Source organism: Motacilla alba, chromosome 1A (assembly GCF_015832195.1).
Source record: "Motacilla alba alba isolate MOTALB_02 chromosome 1A, Motacilla_alba_V1.0_pri, whole genome shotgun sequence".
Classification (NCBI taxonomy): Eukaryota; Metazoa; Chordata; class Aves; order Passeriformes; family Motacillidae; genus Motacilla; species Motacilla alba.
The window spans coordinates 21,578,906-21,603,337 of NC_052031.1; the positions used below are offsets into that span (position 1 = coordinate 21,578,906).

Here is a 24,432-nt window from a genome sequence, read left to right on the forward strand (position 1 = left end):
GTTGTTTGCTCGGGTTTTTTTGTCTAATATTATCAACAAATATACTTTAAGCCTTTTTCCTTGAGCTCTAAAGGGTTTTTGGAGTTTCTCTGGAGTGAAATTCTTGAGCCATTACTTCATGTGTATGCTTTTTCCTCCCTGAAGCTTAATCATCTTGAGTTTGGTTACTTGTGCAGTATGAATTCTAAATTTATTACTTAAGGACTAGATGAGGGAGTGCAGGTTTTGCTTAAAAAACAGCCATTACCAGCTACTGTATTTTTGTATGTACCACTTTTGGACCACAATGAAATCTGATGTTTAAAGCTTAAGAAATGGGATAATGGTTGTATCATATATCGAAGTATTTGCTTAAATGACATTTGCAGGAACAGAGAATTGGGAATTGGCTTTTCTGGATGTTGATGCCAAAAACCAAGGAAGTGCTGGAGCATCTGAGCTGGATTTGGAGCACTTTGTTGGTAGATGGGTCATTCCCAGATGCTTGGGATTCAAGGAGCATGACAAACTGTTGAGAAGCTTGCACATTTTCTGTTCTCTTTCTTTTCTGGCTAATACTTTTCTGAAGTAGTAGTCCTTTGGACCAAAGCAGTGTTTATTTAATAATCAAGAAAAGAAGTAATCCTCAGAATACGGTCACTCAGAATTACGGCTCTCCAGCTGTCAGCAGAGAATCTGGCTTTATTTTTAAATTCAAAATTAAAAAGCAGACTACACCAAATTAACATAAAACGTTTTTGTGTTTCATCTCCTGTGTATGAATGTGCAAGGCCCTGGTTAAAGCAGAAATCTGCCAGTTAGTAGTCGTCTTTTTCACCTGTAATAGCTACTAGTATCTAATCCCTCGAGCATATGTTACTGAAACACACCTGCTGTGTCAGGTAAGTAGCGTAGGAGGTTTAGAGAGCAAACCTCTCGACTCTCAATTCACAGTGCTCAGTCCTGCAGTTGTTAGAGGAAAAACAGTATGAAATCATTTTGTAATGTTAAAGGATCTCTTTTGTACTGTAGTATCTTCTAGGCTTGCCTTACAGGAGCTGGGATTCTCTCCTGACTCATACTGCACTGATGTCCTGAATAACTCAGATGTTATCACATATCAGCCCTTACTACTTGATCATTCTTGTCTTCACTAACAATGCCCCTAAACCTCGTGGTAGAAATACAGTTAGCACAAGTACCTTCAGCAGCTTACAGCACACAGCTGTTGTTTAGCATATTTCAAGGAAACAGAAATTGTCCTGATGTGGATTCCTCTTTGGGAAAACAATGTCTTACCTATGTATCAAGGTGCAGAACCAGAGAGATCCTAAATGACCAGTTGGGAAAACACCATGCTGGTTGGTCTCAAGAGCATTGTGAGAGGTGGGTGGCTGATTAAAGGATAGATGTAATCCAAGAAGCATTCTTCCAGGAATCAACCCAACATAGATCACTGCTGACATAGAAAACAAAAAAATACTACAGTCTTTCTTTGGTAGTGGGCACATTGCCTGGTTCATTGTGTGTGCTCACTCTGCTGGCTGTGAACCTCAGGAAACCATGCGCACCTTGGGCAGCAACCACTCAGGCTGATCATCATCATTCTGACATTTTATAAATAGGATCATCAATCAAGCTGCCTGTCCTGTCTAGAGATGATACCTGGATTGGGAATGAGCTCAGAGCAGATTCCTTGTACTTTGTGCCCCGGATGACAGGTTTTACCTGAGTTACCTTCAGCTCCACTGCAGTGGGGAGGATTTGGTGAGACCTGTGTATTCTGCCAAGAAGTGAATTATCACAGTGTTACGTACTTGTAGACACAAGGTACCTTTGTTTTCTGAAAGGCTGTAATTTCAGCCTCCTGACTGAAATCAAATGCTGTGGCAGATCAAATTGTTAGTTCCATCCCTTGTGTGTTCAGTCACACAGCCTTTCTGTTGGTCCTAAAATCCTCCAGAAGGGTGATGCAATATGAAATCATTACAGTATGAAATTATTACAGATCTTTGTAGTTCCTGACTTTCCACCAAAACTAGCTTATGTGCTTCCTTCCCCAAGCCATTTTCAGCACTAAGCCTCTTAGCCTTTGGCCCATTCTTCAAATACTCCTTCTCTGCCTAGATAGAACTAGTGCCTTCTGAAAGACAGAGAAAAGTCAAGCTATCTGTACATTTGCTGTCTTGTCCATTCTTTGCCGTAAAACAAATTCAGATTGTTAGCAGGAGGACAGAGCCCTGAACGAAGCTGCAGCTGTGTTTGACAGAAGCATTTTGTCTAACCTCGAACAAGCTCTCTGTTGGTGCTCTTTTGAAGGTGACTTCAGAGAGTCTCCAGGCCATCAGGGCAGATTGTCTGCACAGGGTATGTCAGTGGTGTGTACAGAAAGTGATGCAGCGTGGGGGTTGTGCCCCATGCACCAGGCCCATGGCCCAGCCTTCAGGAGGGGTGGCTGTGCTCTCTCAGAAATATATGATGTGTAACTGAGCAGTCAGGGATGCAGTGCAAAGTGGAATCCTGCATTTGGCCAACTCAGTCACTCTTCTGACCCCTGCTCATCTCTACCCCCTGTAACCAGCGTGTAGACACTGAGCAGGTGCCATCTTGCACTTCAGGCGCTTGGATGCAGGTGTTTTAACTGAAACCAAATCTGTTTTGCCCTGTGCCTCAGTTGCTCATTTGGCTAATAGTGCTAATAGCACAATGCATATAAATACATCTAGTCCAGACATGTACTGCAGTCCAGACATGTGACACTTAAAATATTTTTAAATGTGGTTTTCCTTGTTCAAATTTAGTTTTCTCAGTTCTCAGAACAAGAACATTAGGTAAGACTTCTTCATTTCTACAAGGTCTAGTTTTCAGAATCAGCAGCCATTTTTAAGCTCTCTAAATGAAACCCAAAATAACATGAATCGTGTCTGTAGAGCAGTTAATCTGAGCAGTTTGATTACTTGTGTGTGAAATATTGGGTCATACTCTAGTGTTGCATCAAACTGGTTTTTGATTTAATATTTTGGAGACAGCCACAGCGTGCAGTTCCCCATGGATTTAGTTTTAATAAACTAAAAATGTTTTAATACACTGTGTGAAAGATATGAGGTTTGGGACCTACAGACCAGTTGCTAATCCCCTGGTTTACAAGCCAGGGTTGCAGCACGGCTCCCATCAGGAACACTTCACTGTGAGTGACGGTGTCAGAAGCTTAACTGATCCTGAACAGGGAGTGCTGCAGCAGTGTGGGGGCAGCCCTGTCCCTATCGTGTGGCTGCACCAGGCTGCCTCCCCTGCTGCCCACGACAGCCACAGACCTCCCCAAACGTGTGAAACACGACACTTTCGTGGGCATGAGTCATTTTAAAATCACCAGAATCATTGCTTCTCTGAGTGCCTGTAGGTCTGCAAGGTCAGAGGTGCAGCAGTGCTGCTGCTGCTCTGCTTTCAGAAAGTGCAGGGCCCTTGGAGGGTTTGAAGTGCAGGAGGCATTCTGTTTATGGCTTAGATTTACTGCAGCTCTGCGTGTGCTGGCTGCTGCTGGTTTCATCTTACTGCCCCGTCTGTCTCTGTCATCTCAGTTTGAAAGGGGCCATCCTGTTTCCATCAGGGTGCACGTTAGAGCTCTGACTTTGTTAGAGGAAAGGCAGCCAGTAGCTTTGAAGTGTGTGACAATATTTTTGCTGCTGGATGCTAGTCACACTATATTCCCCCGCTTCTTGGATCATCATGGAACATTAGGAGAAATTGTGACAGGATGTGGCTGAAGTCAGATTGATTTACTTTCGCCTATTAAATTTTTTTTTTACAATTTGCACTTGATAACTACTACAGCCATAAGGTAAAAATGTGTCAGCTATTGCATCTGAACAACATGATCCACACTTACTTAAAAAACTTTTGGAGTTGCCATACGTTTTTAGGTTCCAGCTAAGATTTTATTAATCTTTCTGCATAATTTTCTGTGAACAGCTGCACTGGAACATGGAGACAGAGAAGGCTTCTAAGAAACACAAGGGCAAGCGCAGCTCTTAAAATCTGACCTCCTGTTTTACTACTGTGAAGATGGGTGCTTATTTAGCAGCATCTATATTGCTGCATTAAAGAAGGAAAAAATAAACAAAACCTTTGAGTCCTTTGTGTTGCTAACTTGAGTGAAACTGGCAAAATGTTTCTGCCCTACACAATTTCTTAAGGTCTTGCTGAGCAGAAGCTCATAGAGGTACTTACACCAAATTTTTTCACTTAGTTTAAATATTGGTTGTCCTGTGCGTGCATGTGCATGCTGTTGGGATGTCCTGGAAACAGCCAGGATGGGAGCTCTGCAGCAGCAAGTCCCAGAGAATTGTGTATGTTTAATTGGTGTGGTGCTTCAAACACAGGAATAGAATTATTAGTCTGCACAGAGAGAGTCCCTGCAGGATTAGTTTACGTAATGACCACTGAGCAGCTCTTCTGTGCCACAGCTACCTGCTGGGGACTCGTGCCATGAGTTGGTCTCAGCATTTCATCACCGTTTCTGCTCTGAAGCGTATGCTAGCTCAGACAAGCACATAGCTGATACACAAGACACAAGCTTATGTGGGATTTGTGGGGTACCAGGATGAGGGAAGAGATAAAAATCTTGACTCCTTGTTTCAGAAGGCTGATTTAGTATATTATGATATAAACTACATTCAAAATGCTATATTAAAACTATACCAAAAGAACAGAGAGAAAGGATTCATCAGAAGGCTGGACAGGAATAGAATGGAATGAATAGCAAAGGCTTGTGACTGACCAGAGAGTCTGACCCTGCTGCATCCTTGATTGGTTATTAAGTAGAAACACCTCACATGGACCAATCAAAGAAGAACCTGCACAGCAGCAGACAGTTATTGTTTACATTTCTTTCCTGAGGCTCCTCAGCTTCTCAGGAGAAGAAAATCCTAGCAAAGGATTTTCATAAAATATCATGGCAACAAGCTTACACTGCAGATGGGAGGGAGCATCTGAAGCAATCTGCACCATGGGTACCAAGCCCCATTCTCTCTGCTGTGGCACACGAGGGTACGGCAGAATGCACAGGGCGAAACAAAGCCTGGAGTTACAGAGTTCAGAAGGGATTTGCTAGGCTAGCTGGAGCACTGCCCCATTACACAGAAGGATATCAGTGTGTACAAGGTTATATCAAGAGTTCCACGAGTTCCTGCTACAGTTTTGGTGGTTCTTGCAAACTGGCAAAGCATTTGGCCTTAGTAACAGGGGTCATTGTTAGGCTGACCAGAGACAGGAGCTGTATAAAGGACATACCTCTGTGGTAGTGGAGAAGGCATTTTCAAAAAAGGTAGTTATAAAATTCTACTGAAAGACAATTTTTATTACCAGAACAAGCCTATTTTGTCCTCCAAGATACAATTACGTATTTTATATGTGGTGCAGGTGATTATGTAACTGCTTTCCAATAAAATCTGTAAAAAATATTTTTAGAATACAGAACAGAAGCAAATCTATATTAAAAATGCTTTGTGAATTTTTTGCTTTTGAGAAATTAATGCTGAAGAACATTTATTTAGATACGTAAGTTTCAGTTTTATCTTTATATACCAAGGAAGTCTCTTATTTATGTTTATCACATTTCCAGCTGTTGTTTCAAACACAGGCTTGTTATCGGGTGCACAGCACCAATTCACACCAAGATGAGGTGTGATTTCTATTTTTTATTCTAGTTTTTGCAAAGTAGGGAGCTGGGACATTACTCACAAAAGGCAGGCTCTTCAATCATCAAAACATTGTGCTATTTATACATTTTAACAAAGGCATCAGCATTCATTGGTTACAGATTACATAACTTTTTCATTAATTAGTACTGAAACTCCTATTGCCAAGTTTGACCTCTCATTCTCATGCTAATTAGTCTGCATGCACAGTTCTTCCCTCCATTTGAGTTGGGTTCATTTTGGCGGTGGTCAATGGGTTGGTGGTCAGGATCTCCCACTGCTGGAATTACCTTTCCCCCAGTTACTGCTCAGTTCTGCTGACTTCACTCCTGATGGCTCTTGTCCAAACAGCCCATTCAGCTTGGGACTGTCTTCCCTTTCCCCTGAAAGATTGATTAGTCAAGCACACAATGTTCACAATGCAATTGCTTAATCATAACTGTTCAGCTCTAGCTATTAATTAACAACAAAAAAAATTTCAATTGGATTCAAATTTTGGGGGGCTCAGATCTTGAGGGGCTTGATATCACAGCCACAAGGATACAACCCTTTATCTGAAACACAGTGAGGGATGTCAGCTGAAGGATTGTGTGATATCTACTAGGAGAGAATATTCTTCATCACTAGTGAGACATAGGATGAAAAGATGTCTTACTCTTTGTTTTGGTTCAGAGCCACTGGGAAGGAAAAAGCAGCTTGATGAAGCTTTGATTCAGACTGTCTTCATGGGTTAGGCTTGGCTTTTCCTTACCTCGGGTTTTTTCATCTCCCATTACCTGAGTGATGCCAGATGAGGATTAAAGAGGGGGAAAAAAAGTTGCAGGGTGTCTTTTGACATAAAAATGGGCACTTCAGCAGAGAGACATGTGAGGAAAGGATTGACACTGATGAGAGCCCCTGAGCCCAAGCTGATGACATTTGAATCACTCTGATTTTGTCTCAGTTATTAAACAGACCCAAAGCAAATGTGGAAAAAATCAAGCTTCTTCTATGCAAAACACTGCAATGAAGGAAAGGGTCAGCAGAAGAAAAAGGAAGGGATGGAGCATATTCCTTCATATTTTGAAAGTGTTGATTGGAGGAATGGCAAGAGATATGGAAAGAAAAAAGAAAAACTGACCATAGTCAGTTTTTTTGCTGTTATGCAGCATGGAGGCCAAGCTGTTGAGAAAGCTCAGATCACTGGCAGGATGGTGCTCAGCTCTGCCCCACAGCAAGGTGATCCTTCACACACCTTCCCTTGGGGGAGAGGCAAATAAAACCATGGAGTCATAGAGCCTGAACTGGAAGGGACCTTAAAGATCATTTAGTTGCAGCCCCCTGGCAGGGACAGGGACACCTTGCACTGGTCCAGGTTTCTCAGAGCTCCATTCAACCCGGCCTTAAAGATTTCTAGGGATGGGGTATCCAAAAGTTCTCTGAACAACCTGTTCAGTGTTTCACCACCCTCACAGTAAAGAATCTGTTCCTAATATCTAATCTAAATCTGCTGTCTTTCAGTTTGAAGCCATTCCCCTTGTTCTGTCACTACCTGATCTACAAAAGTCCCCTCCAACCTTGTAGGTTCCCTTCGTGTACTGGAAGGCTGCAATTAGGTCACCCCAAGCCACCTTTTTTCCAGGCTGTACAATCCCATTTCTCTTAGCCTTTTCACATAGAAAAGGTGCTCCATCCCTCTAATGGACTTGATGGCTTCATCTGGACTCGCTTCAAAGTAGATGTCCTAACTGTGCTGGGGTGTAGCATCTTTTCTTCCTCAGGTACTTGAATGCAGCCTTCCCCTCTGCAGCACAGTGTGGGCCCCACTCAAAAGCAGCTGTACAGACACTGAAGGAAATTCTGCCAGCGCTGGTTAGCTCAGTGTTTGCATTTTGAAGGATTATAATATAACTGGTGTAAGAGGCAGGAGATCAGAGCAGAGTGAGAGCTTCAACAGAATTTCCAGACTAAATCCCTAGTTTCACTTAGAAGCTGAGTGTAATTATGCAACTTCTGATTTGCCTTCAGGTCATCCCCAGCTGGTTTCAACTAAACCAGATGTTCTGCTTTAAAGTATGGTATTCTGTGTCAGAAAGAACTACTCAAGCCCACTGCTTGCTTTTAAATGCCAGGAAGGGCCCTGGAAACCTCCCATGACCTCAGGACAGCAGGCTGCATCTTTTGCTGTCAAATACTGGAAAAAGGTGAACACATTTGAATCTTCACAGATCACTGCAGCTCCCCGAGACCCAGCAAGAGGACTGAATGGCCCTGCAGTTTTCCACCTCATGGCTTGTTGAAGAACTGAGCAGTTTTACCATTTGCCCCAGAAGTAATGAACTCTCCAGACTTCTTAATTTAAAATCAAATGAGAGACCCTGAGTCTGCCCAAGAGATGCATTAACTTTGAATTTCAAAGAAGAAAATATCCTATAAACAAAGCTATAGTCAAATTGAAAATCTTTTGAGACCACTGCTCTATTTGGAGGGGTTAAATATTTGTCATCTTGGAAAGAAGCTGATTTGGAAAGCAGGTGTTTAAACAGTCATTGAAATATGACAGTGAAGTTCTGGTCTTTGCTTTGAGCCATCTCAGGCATGTGAGTCTCACCACAACAGCAGCACTGGAGACCCAGAAATTCCACCCTGGAAGTAATGAATTGAACCATCTCAGATGAAAGAACCTCTGCATCTATTACCCCACTGCCCCTTTATCCCAGGTGGCACTGCTAATGTCAGAACAACGATGAGACAGTATCAGACAATCAACAGGCAGAGCAGGTGATGGGAGAGCAGTCTTGGGTAATACAGATCCCCAGATGGAATAAGGACCCCACATTCCCAGTTACTCAGCACCACATCTCCTCTGGTGAGGAATAAAGCTGAGGAGAAATGCACTACAGGGGGGAAAGCTGACTGCTGCAGGATCAGTCTGATTGCTTTAGGATCAGTCTGAGTGCTTTAGGATCAGTCTGAGTGCTGCAGGATCAGTCTGATTGCTTTAGGATCAGTCTCAGTGCTTCAGGATCAGTCTGGCTGCTTCAGGATCAGTCTGGCTGCTCCAGGATCAGTCTGACTGCTTCAGGATCAGTCTGGCTGCTCCAGGATCAGTCTGACTGCTTTAGGATCAGTCTGGCTGCTGCAGGATCAGTCTGCTTTAGGATCAGTCTGTAGTGGGATCACGGCTGGCTGACAGCCCTGAGGGTGGCTGTCTGAGGACCTCGAGCCCCCTGCATTGAACAGGTCTGCTCAGCCTGCGTTTAATTAGGCATTAGAATGAGACACAGCAAGTTGTAGCATTGACATGCTGTTCAGTCACTCACAGATAAGGCCATTCATTGCCTCTCTGAGGTAGTCAAATAATCCAGTGTGAATGGTCCTCCATGTCCAGTGTGGTTGATATTAATGACCTTACTTTTCACCTAAGAAGATGACAAAGAACTAAATAAGACTTCCCTATGGACATTGTTTAGGGAGAGTAGGAGCTCCATCTCCCATGTATTTTTAAGAGCCAGTTTAATTATGTTTGATGTTTTCTTGGAGCAAAGGCCAGCCTGGAGGAGTTTTTATGCTCTGCAGACAGGAAGCTGACAAAATGTGCTCAGTGCCCTTGAGGTAACACCATGACTTGTAACAGGGAGCTGTCAGAGCAGGATTAGGGCTCGGGATTGTCTGACACCCAGCTGTGAGCTCAGTTTCCATGTGACCTGTGGCATTCTTTGCAGTGGGAATTCCAGAGTGGGAGCCAGTGGTCAGTGGGGTTTTCAGGCTGCTCAGCTGTGCTGGCCTATCAACCATCAACATCTGTGGCTCTGTAGCCACCACGAGCTTGGGGTACTGATCCAGAAAAATTAAACCCAAGCTAAATCCATGCTGCCCAATACTGTCCTCCCTCTGGTCCTAGCTAGAGGTTCCCAGCATCTCCTTTGCACCAGCAACACAGCTCTGAAACTGCAGTGAGAGGTCTGGGAAGCAGGCTGGAACAGTCTTCCTTTTTGTTGGTTGATTTTTTTTTTCTGCAGTGCACATCCAGAGCTGCAAAATTGTCCTGGAGCTGCATCAGCTGGTGTTGCACCTAAAATCCAACTACTGGGATGTTTGGAGTGATTTGATCGCAGACTGATTTTAGTCACTTTACACCATAGCAGAGACTGAAAAGTTTAGCTCATGAGCGGCTAGACAGAAGATAATCCTGGCACAGGATGACATAAATCTTCTAAGAAGAGCTTGTAACACACCCAAGCCCTTGCTAAACTGGGATGAAAAGCAGGAGTATTTGCCCTGGAGTATTTGTCTGTGCAGTCACAAACCTTCTGGACTGGTGCTGGAGCCTGTCTCACCCCTCACAATATGGGCAGAGTTTGCTTGCACCTACCCAGCCTCCCCAGCTGAGACTGACCTGCCACAGTCGGGGCACACTTGGAGAAGAGGAAAACAAAAGGCTGGAATTTGGCAGAAGTGATTAGGAGCACATGAAACCCGAGCACTGTTGCCTTCCAACTTGTTTGTGAAACACAGCAACACATGCATGGGTGGCAGATTTAGAGAGCAGTAAGCTGAGACCAAGCAACAGGGGTGACCCCACACTGTGTACACATAAACACTTCCTTCAGGTGCCCGCAAATTTCACTGCTTGAACTGTAGCTCATTGGCAGCCCTCAAGAACATTGATGAGTGTGAGAATTAAAAAATACAGCTATACATACACCCAAGAAAAATAGCCTTCATACCTGGAGGCTATCCTTGGTCAGTCTGGTGAAATGTCTTCTAGGCCACTCCTGGGAATCATCCCAAAATTATCCTCCTCAGAGTGCAAAGTATTTCTGACTATCATTTCCTTAGGTGCTTGTTTCTTAAGTGAGGAAATGGCAGAAATTGTGTGTCTTCCTTTTCACTGGCATTCTTTCACAGCCAGGTAGCTGTGAGACTCCTGTCCTCATGGCTTGCCTCACCTGCATTTACAAAATTTCCTGCATTGGATCATGGGCTGTGCTTCTCTCACCATTTAGAAATACACCATTTAGAAATATTCACTTCTATTCCACCAGTTAAAGTATTCCTGTTAGCAAAAATTAAAATCAAATAAATAAAGCAATAATGAATCCAACAGCTCTTGATGCCTGAGGATCTTGGAGCCCACTTCAGTCTATGTGAACATAACCTTGCAGTACTGTGAGATGGATCAGTACTGATGTCTCCAAGGCAAAGTAGAGGCATAACAAATTAAAAAATATACCCCAGAGTACACAAACAGCCCAGGACATAACCCTCAGTCTTGGCTTTGAGATACATGCCTGGGTTCTTACCATACACTCAGTAAGAATTTTTACTGTGACTGTATTTTAATAAAAGAAAAACATCTTTCCCTGTGCTATAGAAAATAACTCAATTTTTTGCCATTAAAAAGGTTTTATAAAATTCATATTCATTTGAAGCTGAAAGTAGTCAGAGGTTACAGATAAAAAGAAATACACTTGGCAGATAGACCGTTTCCTTGCTTTCCACAATGGCACAATTTTTTCATATCTCAATTTTTCTTTTGGACTGACCCATCCTTTTGACACAGAACAGTTACATCTGGATCTGATAGTGCCCCAGCTACCCTGCAGCCCATGAATGACAGCGCCCCATTTTTCCACTATCTACACAGAAAGAAATCCCTCAACTGTTGGGCTCTCTCCTTTGCCTTCCAGTTCCAGCACAAGGTTGCATCCCCCCAGCAGATGCTGTCCTTGCAGACAGCCCTGGCAAGGCAGGGAGCAGCATGGAGCTGGGGCAAATGGTCAGTCCATGGATCTACCCCATCCTCACCAGTCCCCCACTTGCTCTGCTCAGATTTACTTTACTTTTACTTTACTTTACCTTCACTTTGCCTGCCCAAGCTGTGACAGCACCCCCTGTCCCTAATCCTCCTCCCTTCTGGCTCCAGGTCTTGGCAGCGCAGGGTGAGGCTGAAGACTGGAAAGCTCAAGTCCCAGCCAAGAGGTAAGATATTGAGATGTCTTCCCTTGATAATGGTGTTTTCTGAGTAACAGCTCTTAAACGTGAGTCCACTGTACTTCACAGAGCAAGAGAACTGTCAGATAAAATAGAATTACTAAAATACTGCAAATATCACAGTCCCAAACAGAAAATTTATTTAGTGCCTAACTTGAACCACTGTGAGTGGACAGATATTTCACATGGATGAAAAGGAAAACATCTCATGCTACTTATATAAAAGGGGCCACCACAAATCACCAGGTGATTCTAAAGAGCATCTTCTCAGTGACACGGGCACGCAATTATTTTTCTAAGCAAGGCTTTTTTTCCTGAATCCTGTATTTCTCCTTATGTGTATGGCACAATTATCATTATCCTATTTAAGAAATTAAAATTCAAAATCCAGTAATTGAACTAGCAAGTCAAAGTCAATTTATTTTATAACTTTTGAGGAATGAATCTAAAAATTAATTCTGTCATAAGTGTAGCATTGGACAAACAGATCTGTCATAACCAGAGAGTGTACATACAGTGCTGGGCTTATCAATATGTGAACAAAATTCTACTCCCTCTGGTAAATTATTAGTTTCCTGCTGGCACCAAGTGTGCATGGTATTAAGGCAGAATCTAGCAGGTTTCCATGTGATAGTCTTTGTCTAAAGTAACATCTTGCTGGCATGGATTTGAAAACAGACCATCTTACTACAAATTGCAGGAGATTTTTACAACTTTCAGTACTATTCCAGTTTGCAGATCCTGTGGAGTTATCACATCTAAGAGCATTAATTTAATAATGGCAGAGCTTCTGTGTTACCAGTTTCAGGCTTCTGCCTCTGAAAACACCAAACCATACTACTATTTTCATAAGCTTCTTGCATTATTTTAACAGTAAGAATTTGCCCGTTCTTTTTTAATGGGAAGGCTGTTCCAAGCACTTCCTTGTTCTAAGAGTTTGGATATGTCTTCTAATTTCTGATCTAAATGCAATCGTGCACAGTTTCTGGGGTTTTTTCTCCTGCTGACTATGTCCCATAGCTCTTTCCACGTTGCAGTATTTATAGACACGAGCTGAAATCCCTTTGAGCCTTTGTTTGGCTAGATTGATCCCACCACCTGTTCTCATCTCTCTCACAGGACAGCCTCTTCAGTTCCCCAATTATCCCAGCCATTTTCTGTCTCGCTTCCAATTCAAAACAATTTTTCCTGGCTGTTAGTTACTGAAATTGTACACACCCTTCCAGATGCTGTTTCACTTGGGCCTGCACCTGTGAAAATAGTGTTTGGAGCTACCTCTCCCCTTACATCCAGGCATTGCAAGTACCCCCTGCGTGGCTAACTCATGGTGGTCATTACTGTCCCTCTCTGAACAGCCTGCAGACAAGCCCTCTCTCTCTTGGGAGTGGAGCTGCTCTGCCTTAATCATTACATCCCCTGAACTGATGGACTTCTAAGAAAGATGTAGGAGGGGTGGCATGGAAGTCTGCAATACGCCCAGCTTCTGCTGTGCTCTGCAGGAGTCATAACTGTGTTGTGCTGCCACGTGGGCAAGGGAGAGGCCTTGGCTGCAGCTGCCCACTCCTCTGCCTCACAGCCTCTCAGGACATCCGCTGTCCCACCACGCCGTGCAGGGACTGTCCCACACCAGCTTTTCTGGCTCCCCACTTGTGTGCAGCACAGAGTTGGCCTCCAGAAATGGATGTGGCTTTACCTGGCTGGAGCCCCCATGGCCACCTGCGCTGTTGAGGGGAAGGAATCACCTCTGCAGGGCAGGAATCCCCTCTGCTCATCCAAGCCTAGCAAGGTGGGTCACTGTCCAGAACACCAACAGGGGACTCAGAAGGAGGCAACAAAACTTCCAGAAGATGTGAAAATAAAATTTCTTGCTCTTTTATGAACTTCTTTTCCTTCTATAGTTTCAGCCACTTCCCTAGGTGGTGAGGCATGACCTGAAGGGCCACATACTGGATTTACAGGTAGCAGTCAACAGGTATTTCTGGTTCTTTCAACTCTTTTATAGAAGGACAGAATCATTAAGGTTGGAAAAAACCTCTAAGATCATTGAGTCTAACTCTTAATCCAGCACTGCCAGATTCACCTCTAAAACAGGACTCTAAGCACCACACCTACACATTGTGTGAACTTTCCTACCTGGTGGGTAGGCTGCTTCTCAAGTTCTCTGTCTGACTGGATGCCTGCACTGGGGTTAGTTCTGATTACAGACAGGACTTGTACTGAAGGGATCTCACTTGAATAACTCTGCCGCATCCTTAAAATACTGACATTATTAATCAGCCTGTAAGTCAAGGTGAACTACAGCTCTGTTCATCTCCCAGTTCTTCAGGCCAAGGCTCTGCTCCTGGTGTGCCATACTGGTGACCTGACACAACCCATAGCTCAGTTTTAATGTCCTTATAAACCATTTTTTCCAATGCAAATATGAAACATTTCCACCACTTCCCTGGGCAGCCTATTCTATTACTTGATCACCATTTTGCTCAAGAAAATTTTTTTTTAATAACCAGTCTAAACTTCCCCTGGTGAAATCTGAGGGCATTTCCTCTTGTTCTGTCACTTTTTCTCTGGGAGAGGAGCCTGACCCGCACCTGGTTCTGTCAGGTAGTTACAGAGAGCAACAAGGCCTCTCTTGCCTCCAGGCTGAGCACACCCAGCTCCCTCAGACACTCCTGATATGACTCCCTCTCCAGACTCTTCACCAGCTCTGTCCTCCTCTGGACATGCTCCAGCCCCTCAGTGTCCTTCTGCAGCGAGGTGCCCAGGAGTCAAGGCGCTGCCTCACAGTGCTGAACTGTGCTATGTTACACATGGACCATGCAGATGATGGATTTTGATGTGTTTGTTTCTCTGACTAGTCTTTCAGAGAAAATGGATGGCCACCCACTGCAGGAGCCTCATGACTCCAAATGAGGAGCACACCTGCAAACTGGGGCTCCTGTGTGCAGCTCTGATGGGAGCACAGCACAGGATGTGCAGGAGCTGACCCCAGGACACCTTTCCTGCAGCTCAAACAAGAGGCAGCCAGCCCTCCAGCAGAGATCAATTGTCTCCTTGTGAGCAAAAAGCAGTGAACTGAGCTCACAGGCAGGACCTGAGCCCCAGAGGTGCCTTTCCCAAGACACAAACACATCTTGGCACCTCTTGGCTCCTGCTAAACCATATCACTGTCCGGGAAGGCAACACAGTAGCTCCCAGGGGGTTGGGTGCTTTGTCATAGGGTGCTTGCTTGCCTGTTTGAATGGAGAAGAGAAGAGATTGCTTCTTGGGCAATGTGTGCGGGAGCTCAGCACCGCTGGCAGCAGAGCTGGCACCCCGGAGGGAAGGGCACTGGCTTTCCTTTCAGTGGGGCATCAAAACCTCAACGAGGTGTTTGGGGGTGCCTTGTGGCTCTGCAAATAGGAGCCATGCCTTGAAATGCCTCCAAGGGAAACTGCTGTGAAATGTGTGCAGGCAGAAGGGGATTGCCCAGATTAGACTTTGGCTAGGGCACAGGACTGGACACCTGGGGAGGGAGTGTGCCACGGGAGCCTCGACAGCCACACGTGGCTGCTGCTGCTGTGGCTGCTGCTGCTGTGTCTGTATAGCCCCTCAGAGCAGGGATCACCTCAGAGGGCTCGTGGCCACCTGACAGCCACCACTGGCAGTAGCTCTGGACAAAGCTTTAGAGGAGCTGTGCCCATGGTTCTCTCCTTCTGCAAAAGGGTAATTCCAGCAGATCTTACCAACCTGAAAAATGAATTCCACCCTCTTCCTTTTTTTCCTAGGCTTTTTGTCCTTACACATTTTTTCTCTTCTCTCATCTGGCATTTTTCAGTATTCATTTTCTTCTTTATCTTCTCCCTTTTCTATAGAATTTTTCACCTCTCACAGTTTCCTCACTTGTCACTCTACGTCTTTTCTCAAAAGCATGGTATTGTTTTTTAAAAATGTTTACTTGTCTCGTCCAAATCCTCTCCATCGTGCTTTCCCTTAGTCCCCTCTTTGCCTTTTATTTTCCCTTGCAGCTGCTTAGCTGCTTTTTTTCATTTGATTAAATATCCAGAGTTTCTCATCCTTCTCAAGCTTGTGTGTACAAGGTCTGGGGCCACAGGTCTACTCCTGAATGTGGTCTGCATTCCAGGATTGCTTCCATCCTCAGAAGATCCCAAGCCCCAGCCTCCATTTGGTCACAGGAGATTGACCATAGGTCAATTTTTATGCTATGGGAGCCTATGCAATTATAAAGGCAGCTAAAGACCAATTGTACTGTAATACTGGATCTAGAAATACTCATGAGTAGTTGTGATCCTGAGCAAGAAGAAAAATGTTGCAATGTGTTTCAGTTAGATATAAATTGCTTTTGGTACATTTTGGTCAATAAATACAAAAGAAAAAGGTGTCTTCACTGTTTTCTTGCCATGGCAGTAACATTTCTGACAATTCATTTGAAGACCCCCCCTCTCCACTAGGCTTAATTTCCCTCCAGTAATTTGTTCTTATTTCTGGGAAAATCTGTCTCATTAATATTTTTAAGTACAAGCTTACCCATATTTTTTCAGTACCACTGCTGGGTAACCTTAAGTAATTCTTTTTGATGCGGCTTTATAGAAAAGAAATACTAATTCTGTTATTTATAGTTGCAATGAGTAAACTAATTAACACTTAGTAGTGCTTCTGGACATATCTCACTTCTTGCCTTTCAACATTTTGGCCACTACTCAGTTTTCTTCATGTTATCACTGCCTTCACACTAGCTGAAGCACCCAGAACCATAACTAATTTGACAGAGGGAGATGCCTGGTGCTACATGAAGAAGGGCTATTCGTGCCATTGCCTGTGATGTGATATCTCCAGTTGTGCATCTCCAAGTGACATTGGCTCTGCTTCCACTGGATCATATTGACAGTTCACACCCTGCTTGTTGTTCAACTGATACCTTAGGAAAGCCTTTTTCCACCTGGTGGGTAGCCTGCTTTTCAAGTTTCTCTGTCTGACTGGATGCCTGCACTAGGGTTAGTTCTGATTACAGACAGGACTTGTACTGAAGGGATCTCACTTGAATAACTCTGCTGCATCCTTAAAATACTGACATTAACAATCAGCCTGTAAGTCAAGGTGAACTACAGCTCTGTTCATCTTCCAGTTCTTCAAGACCTGGTGTGCCATACTGGTGACCTGACACAACCCATAGCTCGGTTTTAATGTCCTTATAAACCATTTTTTCCAATGCAAATATGAAACTGCACTAACATATGAGCTCAGGTACTGTCCTCCACATATGCTCAGGCGCAGCTGAGAAAGATCTCAGGTTCTTTCCCAGGAGACTTCCCAAATACTCATGAACTTGATGCAAGCATCTGGAGGGTTTTCACTCACAGAAATCCAGGACCATGTATCTGCTTGAAAGCTTCAAACCACATTTATTGTAAATTCATGAAAAAAAAAAAAAAGAAGAAACCACAGGCCGGTAAACTATTACATCTCAGTGTAAAGAACTTGTCCAGTTATGTGCAATCAGATATTGACAAGAATATCTAAATAAGCAACAACTTCTCAATATAAATCTCATTAAATAAAAAAGAAAATTATTTCCATATTTACAGATTACAATGCAAATGGATCCTTAAAGCATTATTTTGTATTTAGCAGGTTTATTTCTTTGAAATAAAAGAGAAATGGCTTGAATCTAAGAGTGTACTTTGGAAGCAGCTTTCTAGACAGTCTATGTTACCACCAGTGAAAGGACAAGCAGGCTCCCCGTGATCACTGCTCTGCTTCTTCTGCCATCCAGGCTTTCACCGAAGGGCTTCTGGTACCTCCACCTATGAAACAGGGAAGGGAAGGGCATTCATTACATTTGCTGTACAATCAAGATGTCAAAATACCTGAAATTCCTGCCAGACATTCACTGCCAAGAGCTCTGTGCTACACATCATCCCCCATAACAAGACTGAGCCTGGGACAGTACCCCACTTTCTGTCAAAATCACAGCCAGACAGAAATCACTGTGCTGAGAAAAGCCTAACCAGAGGGAAGCCTCCTCCCAAGTGCTTTATTACGCTCACATTTCTGAGATTTTTTTTTAAACTGTGTGTACTAAAATTAACTAAGCTTGTGCTATATTTGGACCACAATCAGTTACTGAATAGGACCTCTTACTTACCCGCCTTAATTGCTTTATGCTGCTTGCTCGAATTGCTTCCATAAGGTTGTCATGGAGGGACCTTTGTGGGGTGGATGGCCGTGTGGAGGGTCGTGAGCCTTCCTCTGATTTTCTGTCTGAGACTGATTTTAAAGAATCTTTAATTTCTTTCAATATGCTGTTCTCGTGTTTTCTGCTTTTTTTTCCCTTTTTCTTTTTCTGTCCATTATGTAAGGCTTTCTTTGAGCTTTCTTGCTGTTTGATGACTTCAGCTATATTCCTGGTAGGTGCCTTCTTCTCAGGGATAACTGGAGGAGGGGGAGGAGGAGGGGGAGGTGGGGGCGAGGGGGGAAGGGGAGGGGGGGGGTGCAGGTGCTGAAGGCTGACATTTCACTGGCAGTGCCTTCTTAGTGAGCTTTGGGGAAGACCATGGTGAGCTTTTAGGCGACACATAAGGTGAGGACCGAGGCGTCCCCTTCTGCAAAACTCTGCTCTTTGGATTGATAGCTCCGTCACAACCTGACTCTTGTTGCCGCTGCTCCTGCATACGCTTTTGCCTTTGTTTATCCATATTTCTTGTCAGGATACTTGTCATGCTCATTCTTGGGCCAGCAAGGTCAAAGTGGTACCCCAGCTTTACCAGAGTGGTGTTCTCTTTCAACAGTTTGACTATGTCCATTTCCACCTGGCTGCCCATGATGTGCCTTTGATTGTGGAACCGCAGCTCTGTTAGAACCTTGTTGTGCTGCAAAGCTCTCATGATGGCCAGCACGCCTTTGCCTGTGATAAAATTTGACTCAATATTCAGACTAGTTATATGCTGATTAACCTTTAACATACCAGCAATAGCTATTGCCACATTGTCATCAGCATGGGTGTTAGCCAAGCTGAATGACTTAACCACTGTGTTGTCCCTCAGAGCTTGAGAAAATTGTATAAGCATCTGTGAAGTGATGTTTTCAATGTTGTTCAGGTTGACCTCTGTAGTGTCAGGGTCGTTGCTCCTAACTTTCTCCAAAGCATCTTCAATAACTGTTGGATTTCCACAAGGGTGGATGGCACTGCTTTTCAAGCTCCGATTATCACTGTCTTTTCCATCATGGCCATTGAGGAAGCTTTCATTGTCCTTTGCACCATTACACTTTTTGTGTCTGACGTGGTCAGAACACCTGCCAGCTGCAGCATTTTGCTCTTCCTCATTCTCATCATCACTCTCATCTTCATCTTCCTCTTCTTCTTCATCATCCTCTTCAGTATATGCCTCCTCAGACACTTCACTATTGCTTTCTGTGAAACATTCTTCTTGAAGTTCTTCTGAATTGTCCTCTTCTTGCTCAGAATCCTGAACAGGAACGTAGGTGTGGGTGTTAAACATGACTGAAGTAATTTAACTGCTGCCTTTTCGCACAGGAATAATTATACTGACACTATACAAATTAACATTGAAAGCTAAAAACAAACAGATACAGTTAGGAGAACAGAAAATGATTCATCTAACACCTATGTAACATTATTTCTTTTACATTCTTTAGAAAATGCTTAGAATAAATTGCAAACACTTTACCAATGTCAGTGATTTCTGCCAAGAGAAAACTTGATCCAAGGTATTATGACACGGACATACTTCAGGTTTCCTATGTGTTGACATGTGTACAAGGGGATATAATTTGGATCCTTGACAGCAGAAACATAAGACAACAATTTCAGAATGAACATGAGCAACAAGCTTCTTCATTTCATGAGGATTAGACATCTCGGACTCCCTTGCATATGTTAGTATGTCTAAAAAATTAAAGTTGCCATGCTTTAAAATACAAATAGTGTCTGCATGTGTAGTCTTGTATACCAGCATGCAAAACAGTACAGAATTACAGAAGTCATGTCAAAAATACTTTGGATGTACTGCATGGGCTGCACATACTAATAAACCATTTGTGAAGAAAGGTTTGAGATGCATTCCCACAGGTAAGATGTAACCACAAGTCAATAACCCCTGAATTTCCTTGTGTTTGTCAGGAGCTAAGCTGGGGCTCACCGCCAGCTATCACAGGTCAGCCGCCACACTGTTTGTAAATTGTTATAACTCATTGTCTACAGAGCACATGCACTGTTTTTCTGAAACACAAGGTTCTTTTAGTGTGTTTGGTGGGTACCAGGAAGGCAAATTTGGAACCATGCCCCAAAGCTCTGCTTGCTGCCTTTAGCAATTATGGTGGCAAAAGAGAACTCTATGCAGAGGAGCAGGAAAAGGTCTCCACTCCAGGAAAGACTTCCTCTCCCCATGGAGGACTCCAGTAGTGTGATGGGAATCCATGGGGCGAGACAGATCCCAGAATCTACAACCAGCCTTAAAACTCTTGCTCAAAAGGTCTTCCATGTCATGTTTTGCCTGCTGGAAAAACTATAGGTATGAATTTTTCTTTACAATTGTAAATGTACATAAAACTTTGGATTAATTATAATTGTTCTGTAAGCACCACTTTAGCAATATGTGTGTTTTAATCTCTGTAAAATACTAGATTGTATTTTCCAAAGTGAGTACACTCTGCAGAGACACAGCGATTCTGTTTCTGGGAAAAAAAGTGTTACTAACAGGGCAGCCTGTTAGTAACAACCTTTAGACAACCTGTGCAGTTTTAGGTTTGCCTAGTTATCTGGCTCTGAAAATAGAGACCTGTTAAAATGCAGGGTACTGTTTCACAATTTTCAGTAGAACTCTGTGCTGGGACATATGCAAAAAATATGCTAATTGTAATGTTTGCAGAACTGTGACTCTTAATGAAACAGGACATTGAGTTGTTTCTGCCTGATGTTCCTGAGCATTCAGTTCCTGGGCTCTTGCAGGGTCTGCCTTGGCCTGCACACAGAGATCCTGTAGGACCCAGCCCCACTGCTTCTCCTGCAGAACATGACCAGCAAGGCCCTTATGCTGAGAGATCCTGTGCTACCTATAGGCTTATTATAGGATTAAAATTTATATCTGTATCTTCCATGTATGTGTAGGGCATTAAGACCTGAAAACACCAGGTATCCAAAACCTTGTCTTCATGGCTTTGGTTTTATATTTGAGGAATATATACTACAGATGAGCAGAAGGAGATGCCTTTAAATTTACTATTGATATGTTTAGTGATGTTAAATTAATAAAAACCTACTTGGTTTTTTTGTTTTTGTTTTTTTTTTTTTTTGAGTGGCATTTCTGAGGTCAAAGGCAGAATTTAGTTGCCTGTCATGTACATTGTCTGGTGTCATAATAACCTGCATGATAATTCTGAAATTGAACATGGAGACATATTTTTACTGTGGCAGCACTGTGGCACAGGACTGCTGCAGGCAACCTGTAGGGCTTCACCTTACTTTGTGGGAGCAATGTGATAAAAAGTTAGGACTAAGAGAGTCGATGCTGAGGTAAATATCTTGGGAGGACAAGTTATTCACCCTAAAAGGCTATCTACAGTTGTTTGCCTTTTGGACCAGCTGATCTGTCACCACTAACTATAGAAGGAGCATGAATAACCATCTTAGATAAAGGTGCATAATTTCCAAATTGTTGAAAGCAAGAAGAAAATTGTTTTCAAGGACCTTTCTCATTGCCATCAGTGGAGAGAGTCTTTGTGACCTCTATATCAGGATTTCTAATTCATCACCTTTTCTAATTTAAGAATAAATTTTGGAAGTTTTTTCTCAGATCAAAAAGTATAGAATCTTTTGCCAGGAGGTTTAGCCAGTACCCATCATTAATGCTGTATATACATGGAAAAAAAAAAAAGAAAGAAAGAAAGATCCTGCCATTGTATAAAATCCAGAACTAGACCTGTTCAGCAGGTTTTTTAGAACTGCTCAGGTTTCGAGTTCCAGGCTAAGCTGGAAATAAACATTAATCTTGCCATTTACTCTCTAGGACTGACAAACAGGGAGTGAAGTCGATGTCTGCAAGCTGATACTAATGGTCTGATGACAGCTACTGCTCAGTGCTCTTGCCTGCAAAGACCTTATACCACCATTCACAAACAACAGAAAATACTTACATGTAAAAACATCCCAGATATTGCAGGGTAGTTTAATACATCTGACTTTCCTCTAGGGAGATATTTTATCTAATGTATAAACTGCAATTACTTCCTTGAACATGAAATAATCTCCTGGATCAAGACTGTTAGAGATTCTGAGTTCAGTTTTGCTGTCTGCCTTTGCTGTATTCCTTTCTGCTTAAACATGGGAAAACATGTCCCTATAAACACAGTGAAAGCTTGGTATGAAGCAGTGCTGAAAAATTCCCAAGTCCCCACTTTGCTTTGAAATTACATGGAGCCATGATGAAAACAGAAGTTGCTTTTTGGTTGGGCTCAGTCTCACATACACTTTTAGCAAGGATCAGGAGTGCCAACGTGGACATCAGCTGAGACTGAGTGCTCACTGCTTGCCAAGACTGAGCCCTTCACTCCTGCCCAGCTGTACTCTTCATTTGCAGTTCAGGAAATGGCTTTTATTACTAACATTTTTATTTTGGGGGATGAGCTCCCTAACAAACACTATTGGTTTTTTTTTTTTGGGAATGCAGTTAAATGGTTTGACTGATAACTCTATCCCAGGCCACTTTTTAAATAATGTATAGCTACCCCCTGACTACAGTTGCCAGAAGACTCCTGAAGCATGCCAAGGATCCTCAGCAGGAACAAAGCAACACAAGCTGCTGACTGCAACACAAGCTGCTTTCTTCCAGCGAGCACAAAGCCTGGCATCCACTCACTCAACTTCTGACATAACATGTATTCAAAATTATCTTCCTTACATGTTTCTCAGCAGTCAATACTAGTTGTTTTCTAAGGAAAGGAAAAGGCATTTTGTGTAGCTTTCTTAAAAAATCAAATGCTATCCAAAAGCCCACACCTCTACCTGTTAATAATTTCTAACATGCCCTTTAATTTTTGTTCCTATTTTAATCACTAATGATAGTTTTTATGGCACCTTCTTCTGTTCTGAACTGAGCACTTAAGGTACCTCCAGAGAGAGCAAATACTCTCTGACCTAATACTCAGCGCTTTAGCAGGCACAGAGGTATGGCTAACAATGTTCCTAAAAATGCCACAAGAGACTGAAAAGAAATTAAATCAGTCAGTGAGATCATGCCAATGCAGAATAACCCCAAATATCTATAGGAAACAGCAAATGCCTCAGCATCTTACCTTCTCGCATGCACCCAGCCTCTCTTTTTCTAGGAGTTTCTTGGTTTCCCTCTCCCAATAGGCCATCAGTGCTTCCCTGCTGAAAGTCCCTGTTGGAGTTTTCTCCGTCAGGCTCTTCTGCCGTTGTCCCACTGGAAGGTTCTGGTCGGGCTCTATGTCCTCCAGCTCCCGCTCCAGCTCCTTCAGCTCCTCTTCAGTGAGAGAAGCGAGGAGCTCATCTTCATCAATGTCTTCATATTTACTGAGCTCTCTTCTGTACCCAAAGGTAGACATGGTCCTGCTTGGTCAGGCTGGTACAAAGCTGCAGTGAGCAGGCATTCAAGAAGGCTGAAGCGAGCAAGCTGTGTCTGGTGTGGTCAGCAACTGTTTCTCTGCATAGCCAGAGGCACCCTTTTAAGAGTAATCATCGGGGGCTTACGACAATGCATGAAGGGATGAAAGCATGCTCCGTTTTAAGCATCAGACGTCAGCTAGACATCTGAACAGCAAGAATGTCCCAACACTAATGTTTGCAAGTCCCTTAAAGAGGGGGATTATTGACACACTGGCCATGGCCATATTTAGAGCAGGCAGCTAGTGGGAGAATACCAGCCTTGCAGACGGGGGGGCGGCACCAAATAAAACCCCGGGTGCACTTACACTGGCATCGTGTCCAAATCGCACTGGGGAAAGAACAATGAAAATCCATTTAATCCTGAGCTGTCACAGGGCTGGAAATAAAAACACCCTTGCTGTTGTTCAGTGGACTTCCTCTCACAGTTTTCTGTGGAATGCTGTTATCCCACCAAGGTGTTTGCAGGCGGTTGGGATGGGTGGAAAGGCAGCCGAGGGGAGGAGGCCGGTGTGCCAGCAGCTGTGGGGAGCACTGCTCCCTCAGTGTCACACACTGTAACAAATCACACAGCTGAATTTTTTATTAACTCTCTTGTTTTTTCTAGGACTATCACAGTGAGAATCAGCTGCTCATGTCCATTTGGAGCACCTGTGAGATTTTTTTTTTTTTTTTTTTGCGTGGAGAATTGTGCTCTGCCGAGGGAAAAGGACACAGTCACGCAGAGATTTAAGGGTAACAAGCCCTGGGTGGGCAGGGGGGCTGTGCTTTCATCACTTCTGTCATGCTGAGCAAATGAAGGCCTCTAGTGGCTATTCTTTTAATGGCTGTTGCTCACTGTCACTGACTGATGTGCAGCTGGAGAGAGCCCTTCAAGTCTTTATTCTAAATGTTTAGCTACATTACAGTTTCTGCTAGTAGATTTTATATTATTTTGATTTTTTTTTAATTGACAGGCATTTTTCAGTAAGAAGAAGTACAAAAAGAAAGATTAAACTTTGTGCTGTTTATTGCTTGTTTTTCTGATGTGGTTGTTTTTTGGGTTTTTCTTTTTTCTATTTATCAGTGAATGATGGTAAGCTAGCAACATTTTCTGAAACATGCAGGGCAGCAATATCTGCCAATCTGTGTTGTGAGAGGCGG

At 43.3% G+C, this 24,432-nt stretch overlaps 1 protein-coding gene across 1 annotated transcript; it reads right to left on the minus strand.

Moving 5' to 3' along the window:
* Window positions 1–17,025: 17,025 nt before the first annotated feature.
* On the minus strand, window positions 17,026–23,677 carry LMOD2 (leiomodin 2). Its single transcript, XM_038155313.1, is given in 4 exon segments — window positions 17,026–17,452; window positions 17,794–18,139; window positions 18,141–19,114; window positions 22,959–23,677. Coding segments are annotated over 4 exon segments (1,620 nt in total). The 5' UTR covers window positions 23,232–23,677; the 3' UTR covers window positions 17,026–17,425.
* Between the last annotated feature and the right edge of the window lie 755 nt (window positions 23,678–24,432).